The sequence below is a fragment of the Salmo salar genome, chromosome 13, assembly GCF_965601325.2.
Source record: "Salmo salar chromosome 13, fSalSal1, whole genome shotgun sequence".
NCBI lineage: Eukaryota > Metazoa > Chordata > Actinopteri > Salmoniformes > Salmonidae > Salmo > Salmo salar.
The window spans coordinates 52869190-52886930 of NC_138303.1; the positions used below are offsets into that span (position 1 = coordinate 52869190).

The 17741-nt window shown below is 42.0% G+C and overlaps 1 protein-coding gene across 2 annotated transcripts in view; it reads left to right on the forward strand.

The window, feature by feature from the left end:
• The first annotated feature begins 7184 nt into the window (after window positions 1-7184).
• LOC106567384 (beta-citrylglutamate synthase B) overlaps window positions 7185-17741 on the forward strand; it is a 43200-nt gene continuing 32643 nt past the window's right edge. The window contains exon 1 of one of the 2 annotated variants that reach the window (XM_014136557.3): window positions 7185-7509. In XM_014136557.3, coding sequence (XP_013992032.1) covers window positions 7347-7509 — 163 coding nt within the window. In that variant the 5' untranslated portion in view covers window positions 7185-7346. Of the gene's footprint in view, window positions 7510-7597; window positions 7938-17741 lie in introns of those variants that run through there. The other variant, XM_014136558.3, reaches the window with a different exon arrangement.

Genomic DNA, 17741 nt, shown 5'->3' on the forward strand with positions numbered 1-17741 from the left:
ATTTGTGACGCTGACTTGACTGCCGGTTATTGGAGGGAAACGATTTCCTCAACATCAATGCCATAGTAAAACGCTGTTTTTGGATATAAATATGAACTTGATAGAACTAAAAATGCATGCATTGTCTAACATAATGTCCTAGGAGTGTCATCTGATGGAGATTGTAAAAGGTTAGTGCATCATTTTAGCTGGTTTTATGGTTTTGGTGACACTGTCTTTGAATTGACAAAACATTACACACAACTCTTGTAAATGTAAGTTTTTCTTTAAGAGGCTCCTCTGTCCTCCACTTGTTACCTGTATTAATGGCACCTGTTTGAACTTGTTATCAGTATAAAAGACACCTGTCCACAACCTCAAACAGTCACACTCCAAACTCCCCTATGGCCAAGACCAAAGAGCTGTCAAAGGACACCAGAAACAAAATTGTAGACCTGCACCAGGCTGGGAAGACTGAATCTGCAATAGGTAAGCAGCTTGGTTTGAAGAAATCAACTGTGGGAGCAATTATTAGGAAATGGAAGACATACAAGACCACTGATAATCTCCCTCGATCTGGGGCTCAAATCCTGGGACTCTGACTCAAATCCTGCAGTGCCAGACGTGTCCCCCTGCTTAAGCCAGTACATGTCCAGGCCCGTCTGAAGTTTGCTAGAGAGCATTTGGATGATCCAGAAGAGGATTGGGAGAATGTCATATGGTCAGATGAAACCAAAATCGAAATTTTTGGTAAAAACTCAACTCGTCGTGTTAGGAGGACAAAGAATGCTGAGTTGCATCCAAAGAACACCATACCTACTGTGAAGTATGGGGGTGGAAACATCATGGTTTGGGGCTGTTTTTCTGCAAAGGGGCCAGGACGACTGATCCGTGTAAAGGAAAGAATGAATGGGGCCATGTATCATGAGATTTTGAGTGAACACCTCCTTCCATCAGCAAGGGCATTGAAGATGAAACGTGGCTGGGTCTTTCAGCATGACAATGATCCCAAACACACCGCCCGGGCAACGAAGGAGTGGCTTCGTAAGAAGCATTTCAAGGTCCTGGAGTGGCCTAGCCAGTCTCCAGATCTCAACCCCATAGAAAATCTTTGGAGGGAGTTGAAAGTCCATGTTGCCCAGCGACAGCCCCAAAACATCACTGCTCTAGAGGAGATCTGCATGGAGGAATGGGCCAAAATACCAGCAACAGTGTGTGAAAACCTTGTGAAGACTTACAGAAAACCTTTGACCTGTGTCATTGCCAACAAAGGGTATATAACAAAGTATTGAGATAAACTTTTGTTATTGACCAAATACTTATATTCCACCCTAATTTGCAAATAAATTCATTAAAATCCTACAATGTGATTTTCTGGATTTTTTTTCTCATTTTGTCTGTCATTGTTGACGTGTACCTATGATGAAAATTACAGGCCTCTCTCATCTTTTTAAGTGGGAGAACTTGCACAATTGGTGGCTGACTAAATACGTTTTTTTAAGAAGGCACACCTGTTTGAAATGCATTCCAGGTGACTATGTTATGAAGCTGGTTGATAGAATGCCAAGAGTGTGCAAAGCTGTCATCAAGGCAAAGGGTGGCTATTTGAAGAATCTCAATATAAAATATATTTTGATTTGTTTATCCTTTTTTTGGTTACTACATGATTCCATATGTGTTATTTCATTGTTCTGATGTTTTCATTATTATTCTACAATGTAGAAAATAGTAAAAAATTAAGAAAAACCCTTGAGTAGATGTTCTAAAACGTTTGACCTTTTAATGTATGTTTTGAAATAGTCGCAAAAAGAAGCATGCTCTCTTTTCCTTTATCATTCACAAGTGATAGGCTAATATTGTCACCCATCACCTATTCTTGATTTAATCTTGTCTTTACGTATACTAAAAAATATATGTGTGACATTTGTTTTGATTTAGAATGGACCATTATCATTCACCTGTCTCGAAACAGGGTCAGCAGGGGAAGAAATACATGTCATCTATATACTTAAATAGCAAATGGAGGACTCTTTTCCTATGGTTAATTTTCATGCCAGCCAGGTAGGCTATACTCCTGTTTTAAAGAGAAGCAATGTGCTTAATATTATGAAGGTTGAGAAATAAATATATTAGGCCTAGCCTACAGTGAGGGAAAAAAGAATTTGATCCCCTGCTGATTTTGTACGTTTGCCCACTGACAAAGAAATGATCAGTTTATAATATTAATGGTAGGTTTATTTGAACAGTGAGAGACAGAATAACAACAACAAAAATGTCAAAAATGCTATAAATTGACTATAACTATAAAAAATGAATTGAAGTATGAAGGCAGTTTTGTGCCTACCCCAAAAAAGGGTTAAATATTTGTAAAAAAAATGACTAAAATCACCCTGAGCTTTCTTATATGTCCTAGATTTAGGACAGACAATTCAAAACCTTGTTTCTTGTGATTAATTTTTTTACTGTATTTTTTGCCATTTACTGTCTTTTTTTTCTATCCCCCTCCCCACCCCCAACATCTTAGACTCTAGAGAATTAATGCAGAGTTTTCTATGATTCTACATTGTCTTTAGCCAAAAGTTTTGAATTTCGCTGCCAGGTTCAGATGTAGGACCTAGCCATTCTTCATTTAACTCACAGTCTTTAAATATAGTGCACACGCCCTGTTTCATAGCAGACAAGTTTAAGGATACTGGTTCATGCCACTAATGGCCAACAGCCATTCAAATACAGATTGACCCCAACCCTAGTGGGCACGGAATGACATTCAGACAAGGCCAATGTTGTACCCAAGTATTATGTCACTAGAGGACGCTCTAGACTAGGAATGATTATTTCTTGGTAAGACATTTCAACAGACACTTTTCCAAGAACTATTTAGCCATTAGCTTATCACCCATGTCAAAATAATGAAGATAGTAAAATAGAAAATCTGGTGGTCAAGAAGCTGGCCATGATTGTCTTCTATAAATCACAAAACAAAAACATTTAGTGAAATGTACAGTACACTACCGTTCAAAAGTTTGGGGTCACTTAGAAATGTCCTTGTTTTTGAAAGAAAAGCATCCATTAAAATAACATAAAATTGATCAGAAATACAGTGTAGACATTGTTAATGTTGTAAATCACTATTGTAGCTGGAAACCGCAGATTTTTTATGGAATATCTACATTGGCGTACAGAGTCCCATTATCAGCAACCATCACTCCTGTTTTCCAATGGCACGTTGTGTTAGCTAATCCAAGTTTATCATTTTAAAAGGATAATTGATCATTAGAAAACCCTATTGCAATTATGTTAGCACAGCTGGAAACTGTTGTGCTGATTAAAGAAACAATGAAACTGACCTCCTTTAGACTAGTTGAGTATCTGTAGCATCAGCATTTGTGGGTTCGATTACAGGCTCAAAATGACCAGAAACAAAGAACTTTCTTCTAAAACTCATCAATCTATTCTTGTTCTGAGAAATGAAGGCTATTCCTTGCGAGATATTGCCAAGAAACTGATCTCGTACAACACTGTGTACTACTCCCTTCACAGAACAGCGCAAACTGGCTCTAACAGAATAGATAGAAGAGTGGGAGGCCCTGGTGCACAACTGAGCAAGAGGACAAGTACATTAGAGTGTCTAGTTTGAGAAACAGACACCTCACAAGTCCTCAACTGGTAGCTTCATTAAATAGTACCCGCAAAACACCAGTCACAACGTCAACAGTGAAGAGGCGACTCCAGGATGCTGGCCTTCTAGTAGTGTGATTTTGTGATTTTGGTGCTTGCAAATTAATGTGTGCACTGTAATCATTTATTACTGTATACATCAGCATATTGGCTCACTAATTTGACAAGCAACAAAATAATGATTCCACAATTGTAACGAGTTATAAGTTTATGAGATAAAACTGTTTATCAATGACTTATCAACAACATGTTAACTAAAAATGTTTATAGACTAGGATAAGCCCTAACAACCCCCTTAGGATACCCCTTAGGATAAAGTGTTACTGTGGCATTTAACATTGATCGCAGCCATGAGCCACCTGTGAATACAGTTAATGGCTTTATCAACACAATTAAAGGGGCTTGACCTTTCATTACATGTCTTACAATCAAATTCACTTCAAAAGGCACACACACTTTAAAAAAAGTGTTGTGTATCTTACAACAAAAACCTCATCTGAGCATAGTAGTGATTCACAGTTGTTATCTTATTGTTCAGAACTTGACACATTCATTCTGCAGTGTCTTGCTGTGTCCCTCCTCCTTGATGGTCTGTGATTGGTCAGTGGAGCTGGTGTCTGTTTTGTCCATGATGGATGTGATTCTGATGGAACTAGGGTAGTGCCATTGAACCAAGGTGAGAAAAAAATAATGGTTTGTCTGGTGATTGGTATTAGCACAACTGACCTAGGTTCTTAACTTGGTCTATTCATTCTGCAGTTCTACCTGTGTGCCTGCTTAGTCTACAACTTAATTCATTTTCTGAATTATACAGACAAGAAACAAATCAACATTATAAAAAGTCCAGGGGGGGCAGCCAGTCACAAACAAACCTATATTATCATTTGAGTAGTTGACCATATGTATTCTGTGAAATAAGGGGGGGGGGGGGCTTTTTTTGTAAGTGAATGCACATAATCTGAAGTGTGGTGGCCTACAAAAACCAACTATTCTGACACTCTACCAGGAAAACTACATGAGATCTTGTTTCTTTAAACCAGAAACAGAAGAGGAAGCGAGACATCCTACTCAAAGGTTTTTTCAGTTTTTTTCTGGTTCAGTGAAAGTCAATGAACTAAATAGACCAGACCCAGCTGCTTTGCATTGGTGTCTACGGGTTAAGTAGATCGGAACTGACAATTTTTTTCTATGGTCAACAGCCTGAGTGAGCTTCATATTTCCACTATCTTTGACCATATTATACACAACACCTCTGAGAAGCCAGCAAGAAAAAGCAAGACCTAAGAGAAAAGAAAAGTCCCGCAATGAAGACGGTGTAAAATAAAACAAATGGTCTACATTTTTTACATTTTATTAGGAAATGTTAGCAGATTTAGATTTTTTTTAACAATATGAAAAAATTGTTAATAGCCTTAATGACACAATTAATATTATAGCATTGACAATATTGTTTGATTAATAGATAGTTATTATTTTACATTTACATTTTAGTCATTTAGCAGACGTTCTTATCCAGAGCGACTTACAGTAGTGAATGCATACATTTCATACATTTTTTTTTTTATAATATTTTTTTTATTATGATAACAACAGTAATACAATAATACAAAAAAACAGACCAAAAAATAAAAACGTACTGCATTTAAGGTGAAGTGCTCCTGAGGATAATGGACCCCCTTTTTCCTGCGACACAACATACAGGCAATTATGTATGGTACAATATATATGTCCAATATGAAAAACATACTGCATTTAAGCTGTTTGGCCGCTGTTCAAGGGCCACAATATGAGCAGAGTAGAATGGACCTCCTTGGGGTGTAAACTTTGGCAATTTGGAAAGTACAAGTGCTCCTGAGTAGACTGGACCCACCATTTACTTCGACACAACATACAGGCAATTATGTACAGTCCAAGAAATGATAGGAGTACATACACAAAACATTTTTTATGATAATTACTATAAAATATATAGATAATTGTGCACATTTTCCATCATTTTGCACTATTTATTCATTTATCATCTGAATGAGTTCTACTACAGAAAAGCCAGATACAGCAAGACACCTCGATGAGACCTGCCTACCACAGACTTTCTCTTCCCGCTTGACTATTCAAGTCATGAACTTTCTAATGACTGTCCATCTCATGTTGTGATGTTGTTTTTCTAAATTACATGTATTTTTTTGTGTGCTTTGAGATTATTTGAAAAGCACTATATAAGTTGAATAAATGATTATTATTTACATTATTATTTATATTGTTAATTCCAAAAATCCGTGAACAGGAAGTTCCTAGTTATTCTTGCCTGCTTCACAACAGTAAACACGCCCTTCTTCGGATATTACATTGCAGCCTATTGCTTTTGCGGAGCTAAATAAGCTGCGGACCGTTATAATGTAGGCTGTCGATCAATGTTTCGATTAGGCTACAGCTAAGAAACCCATTTTGTCCATACGATTGTTTAAGCTATGTTATAATTTCTGGAATTTATTTCAGCATCACAACATGAAGACGGAGGCGTTGGTTTTACCAAACCTCCAAGCAGCACCCGGTATGAACCGGTTTGGGTGATGCGCGAACTCGTGGTACTCCCCCCTCTTGACATGCCTGTGTATCACAGCATCCGCGCGCACTCGTTGGTCACACCCCTATGTTAAGTCACGCATTCTCATCCGCACACATGCCTTGCGAGCCTCCGCAGCATCAGCATCCTGATTGGACAATAACCCTGGGTGCATTCGTTGTCGTCCGGCGCCCCGGGGTTCATTTTAGAACCAATCCAGTATTCTAAAATACACGAACTCGGCCCATTCAGTGTCCTGAGCGAGCTAAAACGAATGCACCTATTAATGCACCCGTTGGTTTACAAGCTGCGATTGGTCGGTATGATGACATAAACTCGATTATCATTCTCCATCTATTTTCGGGGAACGCGGACAATTTTGTTGTAAACGAGGCGCGTGCTTGAAGAAAAACGCACAACTGGAAACAAACGTGCACCTTTTCAGCACCCGATCCTCGTGGATAGCCGTACAGGTCCATTCCGCCAACAGCTAATCAATCAGACCAAACAGGCGTGGGTATACAAGCAGCAGCCGTCTTTTCTTCGATAATCATACAGCTACCACAATTGTGTTATTCAGTCAAGCGGCTGCCGCGTTCACTGAATAGCAGGCCTAGCTGTTGAGTTCGATGAGCGGAGGATTCGAAGCAATACTGCACAAGCTTTGTTTGCCCTAAAGGGCTGCAAGTGCAAGGAGCCATAGCTAATACTGCTACAAGTATTATTTGTAGAAGATAATAAATGCTGATATAGATGAGAAACGCCGTTATAAACATTGTAGTAGAGTTACACAGCTTTTGTCTTGTGGTGCTTATGATTCAGCGGGATGTTGGATCGGATGGGACCAGGAATAACGGGCTGCAAATGAAGGGAAGCAAGTAGAAATCGAGTAATTACTCGACTCCATTTAAACGAACAGACTCAATCGTGGTATTTGCTTCCCCCCCCCCCCCCCCCCCCCCCCCCCCCCCCCCCCCACATAGCTTGCACTCTATTGTGTGAGCATCTTTATTATTCCCTTCGCTCTGACCAGGATCCTGCTCTCTCGCTCGCCCACCGCCCCCTCAGCCACAGCTGTGTATTAACTACATTTTTTGTAATCGGCACGACACAGTTCGATATAAACATGTGTTCTCGAGTTTGGTTTGTGACCGACCGGCGTATCCACCAGGAGTATCCGCAAGTTCAGATCCTTCGGGCTCTGAAACAGCGATGCTCCGAGGAGGATGTTGAATTCCGCTCTCTTCTCATGGACCAAATCGTGCTCACCATCAGCGAGGGACAATTAGGCAAGTATCACTAGATTTGAAGTTGCCCATGCACTACCGTAAGACACTAGTTATATATATATATACGATTAACTGTTTTGAATTGGGGTTGAGTCGTGTATTCTTGTTGTCTATTATTGGATGTGTTTCAGTGTTACGTTAGTATATCCACTATCCAAGTTTTGCAGTAGCAGGTATTGTTCGGCAAGAAGCACACACACAGCTTCCCAGCGCGAGCTGCTGGCTAGCTAGCTAACAGTGTGACGGTGACCGCCTAACCCAGTTTCCAGACAGCCTCGAGTAGTCACTCACACGGAGATACTGCATGAATGATGCCAAGAAAAAACAATAGCTACTTCATCAAATAGGACACATGCGTAGGCGTAAACACTGCGATAATATTGGCTATATACAAAGCCATACTCAACTTCACGATACCAAATCCGGAGGTGAGTTGTACAGTACTTTGCTAGCTACATAGCTATGTTCAGTAGGCCGTAGAATAAGTGGCCAGCTAACGTTATGCTAGATAGCTGTTGTGAAAAGCGCATCGCAATACAAAGAGAGTGGCTAGCTAGCAATGTAGGCTAGGGCTATACAGGCTGTTCTTCATGGGCCAGCAAAACTATGCTAACTCACCCGAATTAAACGGAAGCATTTAAGCTGTAACTTTAGCAGAGGATGTAGTGCACTTTTCATTGATTTGTAATTAGCTAAGTGACGTTTGTAGTGGATATAGCTAGCTTGATTGTTTCATTCTTAGCTGCCTTCGCTTTTGTCATGCACGAGTCAACAATTGCTAATAAATAGTAGAAATTGGGTTTGTTACGAGGCAATTCCATGCAGGGACAACAGGCACAGAGGCGTCAGAACACAGACTAGAGCACTGATGGCTGGTGGAACAAGTAAAACAATAGTTACAAGTTTATCACTTTAACTGATAATAAAAAAAACTATTGGGCATCATTAATATAAGCAGTTTAGCATACACAAACTAATTTATGCTTTCATTCTTTGAATTTTGGGGCTCCCGAATGGTGCATCGGTCTAAGGCACTGCATCTAAGTGCTAGAGGTGTCACTACAGACCCTGGTTTAATCCCGGGCTGTATCACAACCGGTAATGATCGGAAGTCCTATAGGGCGGCCTAGTTAAATAAATAATAAAATGTGTTTTAAGTGAACAATGTGGAAAGGTAAATGGGTGGAGTCTTTTTGGACAAGGATATTAGAATCCTTGTCCAAAAAAACAGGCTTTAATTGTCATATCCTGGGTTGGTTGATTCAATGAGCTTTGTTTGATTTGTCGCTATGAAGGTTCATATTGGAAGAACAAGAGACCCTTGGAATTTAGTAGTGAGACATGAGATTGGGAAGGGGGGGGGGTCATTGAGCGCAATGAAGTGGCACGCTGTTTTATAGCACATCTTACATGTTGGCATTGACTAGAGAGGGGGAGGGGGCAAGCTGACTCAGACCCGGAGGTGGGGAGGGGGAGCTGTCTCTTTGAAATGTGGCAGTGAGATTGGGAACAGCATCCAAATCCAGAAGCCCTTTCTTCACCTGTAATGGAGCACGTCCAATCTGTTAACCAGTGTACATTTTCCTAATCCTCCACGTAGGCTACATGTCGAATGTGCTACTCTACAACAGTTTAAACGAGATAAGTGATGTAGGTGGTGTACATCATTAGCCTATCTTACAAAAATGGTGTTAAAGTCAAAGCCACTCAGTTTATCATTGGCCCATGCTCTTTGCAAGGAGTCAGACACCCACTTCAACAATGGCCTGATTGGTAGATAGTCTTCAATGCTGGATAATCTGTGAGAAACCCAGGAGGAAGGGAGGGTAGGACTATTGGGCTAGATAGGTAGGTAAATAGACAGCTGTCTAGTTTAGCCAGAGCTACAACTGGAGCAGGGTTGTGTCCTGTGGGGCCTGCCCTCTAATCCCAGCTGGCCTCAGATCTACATATATGGCTTTAGTCATTAGTGTTGACATCACAGATTAATGGCCAGTGGAGAGTTTGGCCATAATGGCAGCTTTAGGTCACACTAAGCCATTTTTCACACGAAGCCATTCAACCAATCCCATCAACCCTGCGAAACCCACAGTTCAGGTGGATCATTATGAGATTATTATAAAACTAAATTAAGGGGTCATACATGCTCATGACAGGTCTTACAATGCATTATAACTACATCATAATGCACTAGGCCTATACCTCTAGTGCTATCTAAATGACAACAGGGTTGAAATGGTGTGGTTTACATCGGCCCTGTAGTGTGTAAATAGCTTTAGTAGCAAGACTCACTCTAAAAATAGACCAGTGGTTAGAGCGTTGGGCCAGTAACTCAAAGGTCATTAGTTTGAATCCCTGACCTGTCAAAGTGAAAAATCTGTTGATGTGTCCATCAATTCATATTTTATTTGTCACATGCTTCATAGACAACAGGTGTAGACTAACAGTGAAATGCTTACTTACGGGAGTTAAAGATAAGATACAAAAATGAAATAGTGACACAAGGAATAAATACAAATTAAATAATGAGTAAGAATTAGTAAAAATAACATGGCTATGTATAGGGAGTAGAAAATAACATGGCTAAATCAAGGAAGTACCATTACGAGTCTGTGCAGGTGTACAAGGTAATTGAGGTAGCTATGTACTGTGCATATACAGTGCATTCGGAAAGTATTCAGACCCCTTCCCTTTTTCCACATTTTGTTACCTTACAGCCTTATTCTAAAATTGATTAAATATTTTTTTCCCTCATCAATCTACACACAATAACCCATAATGACTAAGCGAAAACAGGTTTTTCGATTTTTTTGCCAATGTATAAAAATAAAAATTTAGCTCAGGTGCATTCTGTTTCCATTGAGCATCCTTGAGATGTAAATTCAATTGATTGGACATGATTTGGAAAGGCACACACCTGTCTATATAAGGGCCTACAGTTGACAGTGCATGTCAGAGCAAAAACCATGCCATGAGATCGAAGGAATTGTCTGTAGAGCTCTGAGACAGGATTGTGGCTAGGCTCAGATCTGTGGAAGGGTACCAAAAAATGTCTGCAGCATTGAAGGTCCCCAAGTACACCGTGGCCTCCATCATTCTTAAATGGAAGAAGTTGGGAACCACCAAGACTCTTCCTAGAGCTGGCCACCTGGCCAAACTGAGCAATCAGGGGAGAAGGGCCTTGGTCAGGGAGGTGACCAAGAACCCGATGGTTACTCTGACAGAGCTCCAGAGTTCCTCCCAGAAGGACAACCATCTCTGCAGCACTCCACCAATCAGGCTTTTATGGTAGAGTGGCCAGATGGAAGCCACTCCTCAGAAAAAGGCACATGACAGCCCGCTTGGAGTTTGCCAAAAGTAACCTAAAGGACTCTCAGACCATGAGAAACAAGATTCTCTGATCTGATGAAACCAAGATTGAACATCTTGGCCTGAATGCCAAGCGTCACATCTGGAGGAAACCTGGCACCATACCTACGGTGAAGCATGGTGATGGCAGAAACACGCTGTTGGGATGATTTTCAGCAGCAGGGACTGGGAGACTAGTCAGGATCAAGGGAAAGATGAACGGAGCAAAGTACAGAGAGATCCTTAATGAAAACCTGCTCCAGAGCGCTCAGGACCTCAGACTAGGGCGAAGGTTCACCTTTCAACCGGACAACGACCCTAAGCACACAGCCAAAACAATGCAGGAGTTGCTTCAGGACAAGTCTCTGAATGCCCTTCTCTGGAGAGATCTGAAAATAGCTGTGCAGCGACGCTCCCCATCCAACCTGACCGAGCTTGAGAGAATCTGCAGAGAAGAATGGGAGAAACTCCCCAAATACAGGTGTGCCAAGCTTGTAACGTCATATTAGGGCTGGGTAATATATCGAGTTTATGTTTTACTGCGATATGGAAAATGCCTGTATCGCAAGAATCGAGGTTCTGTTGTAATGTTGTAACACTTTACAAATGCAGTGTCTCTTTTCTGTCAACCCAATGTCGAATCATGTCCCAATTACGTGACAACACGTGCACAGAGGTTATCCACCAATCACAACCCTAGACAGCCTTTCACAAATTGTAACCACGCTGGAGAAGTGTAGCGGCGGTAAGAGTTCCATCAAAATGGAAAGTGAGGAAGCCAGCTCAGCCTCTCGTGAGGATAAAACCATCCCCAAAAAGTAGTAGAGTCAGTGCAGGTAGTCCGGGTAAAAGGGTCAATGCAGGTAGTCCGGGTAGCCATTTGATTAGTTACTTATCAGTCTTGTTTAGAAGTCTTATGGCTTGGCGGTAGAAGCTGTTCAGGGTCCTGTTGGTTCCAGTGGAATGGTACTGCTTACCGTGCAGTAGCAGAGAGAACAGTCTGTGGCTTGGGTGGCTGGAAACGGACAATTTTTTGGGCCTTCCTCTGACACTGACGTTGATAACAGCAGACTCTGGCCTTGACCCCACTGTCCGAGGGTGTCTCAGGGGGAGTTGGGATATGCAAAAAACGCATTTCCAAATAGGACTAATATTTGGAAATGGTACAAATAGAAGCACCCACCAAATTATTATTATTATGTCCACTGCCAAACACAATGGTCATCCAAAGGAATCTCACATCCCATGATTCAGAAATAAAGAGTTGTGCACGAGGAAGACAGGTTATGAATTGATGACGGATTCTTTGGCCTTCCTTGTGGAGGCCACACAAACACACTTGTCAATGCTAGACAAATATAACATGTCCATCATTTTATAGAAAAGGCAATAGGACATAGGATCTCACGAGCGATGGCCAATTTAACACATTGTGATTTTCCACCAGCAGTCATATGATGTGAGACAATATGCATCATTAATAGACCAAGGATGGAATTCCCTAATTTTCCTTAATCCTAATCTTGGCATCGGAACACTGAGGAAAGACTCCCCATTGACGAACCAAGCTGAACTATAACAGCTTTCCCATGTGAGCATATGAACACTTCTGCCTTTGACACGGCCGTTTTAGCTCAATTGTTTTAGCTTAAACTAAAATAATTTGCCTAAATTTGAGAAATAGGAATAGCCTATTTCCCAAGACATTGTCAGCTGTAAAATGTTGTATTCAATGAAGGACAAACGTGCCTTGGAAATGGCAAAGAGCAAAGTGTGAGGAAACACCAAGTCGCCTGAAGAATACGTTCAGCTGGTTTTTAGAAGGGAACAGAGAAGTCAGTAGAGCATTTCACCTCTTTTTATTAGCCTATGGCTGAAGTTGAATGGATAATTCACTTGTCTCCCAATATAATGTCAGCATTAGGCTGGATTTAGCTTGGATAATGATCCCCATTTTATGTATTTGGAAGTGAAATGCTTAGATTATAGGTTGATATGATTTGTGTTTAATCCTTCCTTTATAAACAGACATAGAAAGAAATAAGCTACTTTCATGTTATCTTTTTGTTTACAACACTTTTAGCCTATTTAATAAAGTGTTGAAGGGTACACTAATGTCGTATGCTAGTTGACATGGCAGGTCAGGGAGAGATTATATCAGTTTTTATGTGTTTCTTTTTTTTATCTCGTGATGTAATAACGCCTTGGCGGTCAAAGACTGATAATTCCTCTCCTACTGTAGCGAGCTGTGTCACGACAACTCATTTGCTTGCTCTCAAGTGATGGGAAAAGGTGCATTTGCATATTATGACTCTGTATTTGGCAAAGCAGTTTACATAGTTCTAGATAGATATGACAGAGGCCGCAGAGCATTAATGGTTATTATACCAAGGGAAACACTCACTACCTCATGGATGCTGTCCTCTCCAATCAATCTGACAATGCATAGGTGACGCTGTCCCTGTGTGTCACAAAACACATCTTAATGTCACATCAAATCCTGCCTAAGAACACATGAGGCGTTGTTGTCAATACCAACCAGGTAGGATTGAAACCTGGCCCATGAAATTAAATGACACACACCGTACGCTGATGCATTGGTGTGGTATTGGTTACAGCAGGGATGGGAAATTTTGATGGGGATAGGGGCCACAAAAAAACAGAACTCATCATGAGGGGTCGCAGAGGCTCATGGTTCTGCGTACCCACATCCATACTCCTCACCCTGCGAGCAAAACAGTTCTGCACACTTCCTTTGGTCCAGCTTGATCCTTGCTGACAGGGCCAGCAGCAGCACATTCAGTAGCAGCCTAATCACAGTGTGTGATTGAGGGCGTTTTCAACTAAATAGACCTGAAGTACAATAAAGAACCTCTTATAGCACATATTGCGATAAAGAACATCAACTGAGATGTTGATTATTATTGTAGATGAGCGAATCACATATTGTAGTTCTAACGAGACAGACTCTTGCAAGTAATAAATCAATAGGTTATTCTCTAAATGATTGTATACAATTGCTTAATAGGCCCAGTCTCTACACATTTGAAATGCACCAATGCATGGTAATCACAGTTTAATGTGTGTTTGTGTTGGCTACGTGGCTGTATTATCGCTAGACAAGACAGACCAGTGTCCAGCCAGCCAGTCACCCACCCTTTCCCCAGAGGAAGTGGTGCCCGCCTGGCCCGTGCCAGGGCTGCGGCCAGGGCTGGCAAGGCCCGTTGAGCGTTGGCATGTCAGCCCAGCCGTATTGTGACGTCACGGCGGAATGCACAGAATGCCAGAGCGGGATGGGAGCCCCCCACTCAGCAGTTATGGAGCCAGTCAGCCCTGTCAGACACAACGAAAATAACACACAGATCAACGCCCGTGGGGACGGAAGGCCCTGCACACGGAAAGATGACTGGTAGATTAGATGGCCGTAAACGTCATTTTGTCACTAGAAATTAAAAACACTATATGCCCGGATGGTACTTCTGCCAAAGGGAATAGAGGGTTATAAGAACATTTTGTAAACGTTTTCGAAATGATTATGTGGCTGTCTGACAGTACTATGAGCGCACTGGATGTGGACAGATTCATCAGGGTTTCCATGTGATCTGTGTAGTTGCCTTGGAAACCGACACAAGTGATGTGGACACCGAATACTGTCTTGGCCAGTGTCCTTTGATACTTCATTGTAGCATGGCTCGCTCAACCGCTGCACAATCAAACCAGTATGAATGGGGGGAGTGTGCATGCAGTGAGTGAATCCCCCAATTGAATACTGAGAGTGAGAGGAGGGGGGGACAGGCAGGGTCATTCCTAAACAAACACTTTCCACTTCTGATGCATCCCCTGCCACATACAGACACTTCTCCCCACCTCCCCTGCAGTTCTTTATGCATACATCTCCATCCTTTTCTATTGTCCTGCTGCATTTATCTCTGACCATCGTTTGAACCAAAAATGGCTCATCTCCTTCCTTCTCTCTGTGACTTCTCAGGCATTAGGAGCCAGTATTTGAGAAGCCTGTCACCTATTCTTTGTTTGTGTGCCTCAGACACTGTGACCTCTGTCAATCCAGCGTTGACGCTGTCTCTTTAGTGAGCGGAGATCTTAAGATGGCTGAAAAGCAGGTCACGGTGGAGAAAATAGTGCAGCGTCCGTGACAAGCCACTCTTTTCCCTCCTCTCCTGCCCCCACTTCTCCTCACGTCCCATCATCACCCCATCTGTCTCTCCTGCTGAGCTGCTGGGCCAAAGCACCTACTGCAAACCTTGCTAAGCAGCACCTCTCCTTCTCATCCCTTCATCGATGCTTTTTTGCTTTTCTTTCTATTCCACCATGTTGTGCTGTTGCTAACATTTCTGTGCATGTCTCCTTATTGTTGTTCTTATGGAATTAAAATAGCTGGTACTAGGCCTAAATGAACTGTTAGTTGTAGAGGTCGACCGATTATGATATTTCTACGCCGATACCGATTATTGGAGGACCAAAAAAAGCCGATACTGGTTAATCGGCCAATTTTTTTATATATTTTTTTATATATATACTGCTCAAAAAAATAAACGGAACACTAAAATAACACATCCTAGATCTGAATGAATGAAATAATCTTATTAAATACTTTTTTCTTTACATAGTTGAATGTGCTGACAACAAAATCAGACAAAAATAATCAATGGAAATCCAATTTATCAACCCATGGAGGTCTGGATTTGGAGTCACACTCAAAATTAAAGTGGAAAACCACACTACAGGCTGATCCAACTTTGATGTAATGTCCTTAAAACAAGTCAAAATGAGGCTCAGTAGTGTGTGTGGCCTCCACGTGCCTGTATGACCTCCCTACAACGCCTGGGCATGCTCCTGATGAGGTGGCATGCTCCCAGACCTGGACTAAAGCATCCGCCAAGTCCTAGACAGTCTGTGGTGCAACGTGGCGTTGGTGGATGGAGCGAGACATGATGTCCCAGATGTGCTCAATTGGATTCAGGTCTGGGGAACGGGCGGGCCAGTCCATAGCATCAATGCCTTCCTCTTGCAGGAACTGCTGACACACTCCAGCCACATGAGGACTAGCATTGTCTTGCATTAGGAGGAACCCAGGGCCAACCGCACCAGCATATGGTCTCACAAGGGGTCTGAGGATCTCATCTCGGTACCTAATGGCAGTCAGGCTACCTCTGGCGAGCACATGGAGGGCTGTGCGGCCCCCCAAAGAAATGCCACCCCACACCATGACTGACCCACCGCCGAACTGGTCATGCTGGGGGATGTTGCAGGCAGCAGAACGTTCTCCACGGCGTCTCCAGACTCTGTCACGTGCTCAGTGTGAACCTGCTTTCATCTGTAAAGAGCACAGGGCGCCAGTGGCGAATTTGCCAATCTTGGTGTTCTCTGGCAAATGCCAAATGTCCTGCACTGTGTTGGGCTGTAAGCACAACCCCCACCTGTGGACGTCGGGCCCTCATACCACCCTCATGGAGTCTGTTTCTGACCGTTTGAGCAGACACATGCACATTTGTGGCCTGCTGGAGGTCATTTTGCAGGGCTCTGGCAGTGCTTCTCCTGCTCCTCCTTGCACAAAGGCAGAGGTAGCGGTCCTGCTGCTGGGTTGTTGCCCTCCTACGGCCTCCTCCACGTCTCCTGATGTACTGGCCTGTCTCCTGGTAGCACCTCCATGCTCTGGACACTACGCTGACAGACACAGCAAACCTTCTTGCCACAGCTCGCATTGATGTGCCATCCTGGATGAGCTGCACTACCTGAGCCACTTGTGTGGGTTGTAGACTCCGTCTCATGCTACCACTAGAGTGAAAGCACCGCCAGCATTCAAAAGTGACCAAAACATCAGCCAGGAAGCATAGGAAATGAGAAGTGGTCTGTGGTCCCCACCTGCAGAACCACTCCTTTATTGGGGGTGTCTTGCTAATTGCCTATAATTTCCACCTGTTGTCTATTCCATTTGCACAACAGCATGTGAAATTTATTGTCAATTAGTGTTGCTTCCTAAGTGGACAGTTTGATTTCACAAAAGTGTGATTGACTTGGAGTTACATTGTGTTTAAGTGTTCACTTTATTTTTTTGAGCAGTGTATATTTGTAATAATGACAATTACAACAATACTGAATGAACAATGAACACTTATTTTATCTTAATATAATACAGAAATAAAATCTATTTAGTCTCAAATAAATAATGAAACATGCTCAATTTGGTTTAGATAATGCAAAAACACAGTGTTTGAGAAGAAAGTAAAAGTGCAATATGTGCCATGTAAAACAGCTAACTTTTAAGTTCCTTGCTCAGAACATGAGAACATATGAAAGCTGGTGGTTCAATATTCCCAGTTCTTCAATATTCCCAGTTAAGAAGTTTTAGGTTGTAGTTATTATAGGAATTGTGACGTGTCGACTATTTCTCTCTATACCATTTGTATTTCATATACCTTTGACTATTGGATGTTCTAACAGGCACTTTAGTATTGCCAGCCTAATCTCAGGAGTTGATAGGCTTGAAGTCATAAACAGCGTGTGAATCAAGCATTGCTAAGAGCTGCTGGCAAACGCAGTAAAGTTTGAATGAATGCTTACGAGCCTGCTGCCGCCTACCACCACTCAGTCAGACTGCTCTATCAAATATCAAATCATAGACTTAATTATAATATAATAAACACAGAAATACAAGCCTTTGGTCATTCATTTTTATAAGATAAGTTTAATCCTAGCTAGCAACTTACCTTGGCTCCTTGCTGCACTCGCGTAACAGGTGGTCAGCCTGCCACGCAGTTTCCCCGTGGAATGCAATGTAATCGGCCATAATCGGCATCCAAAAATTACCGATTTGTTATGAACACTTGAAATCGGCCCTAATTAATCGGCCATGCCGATTAATT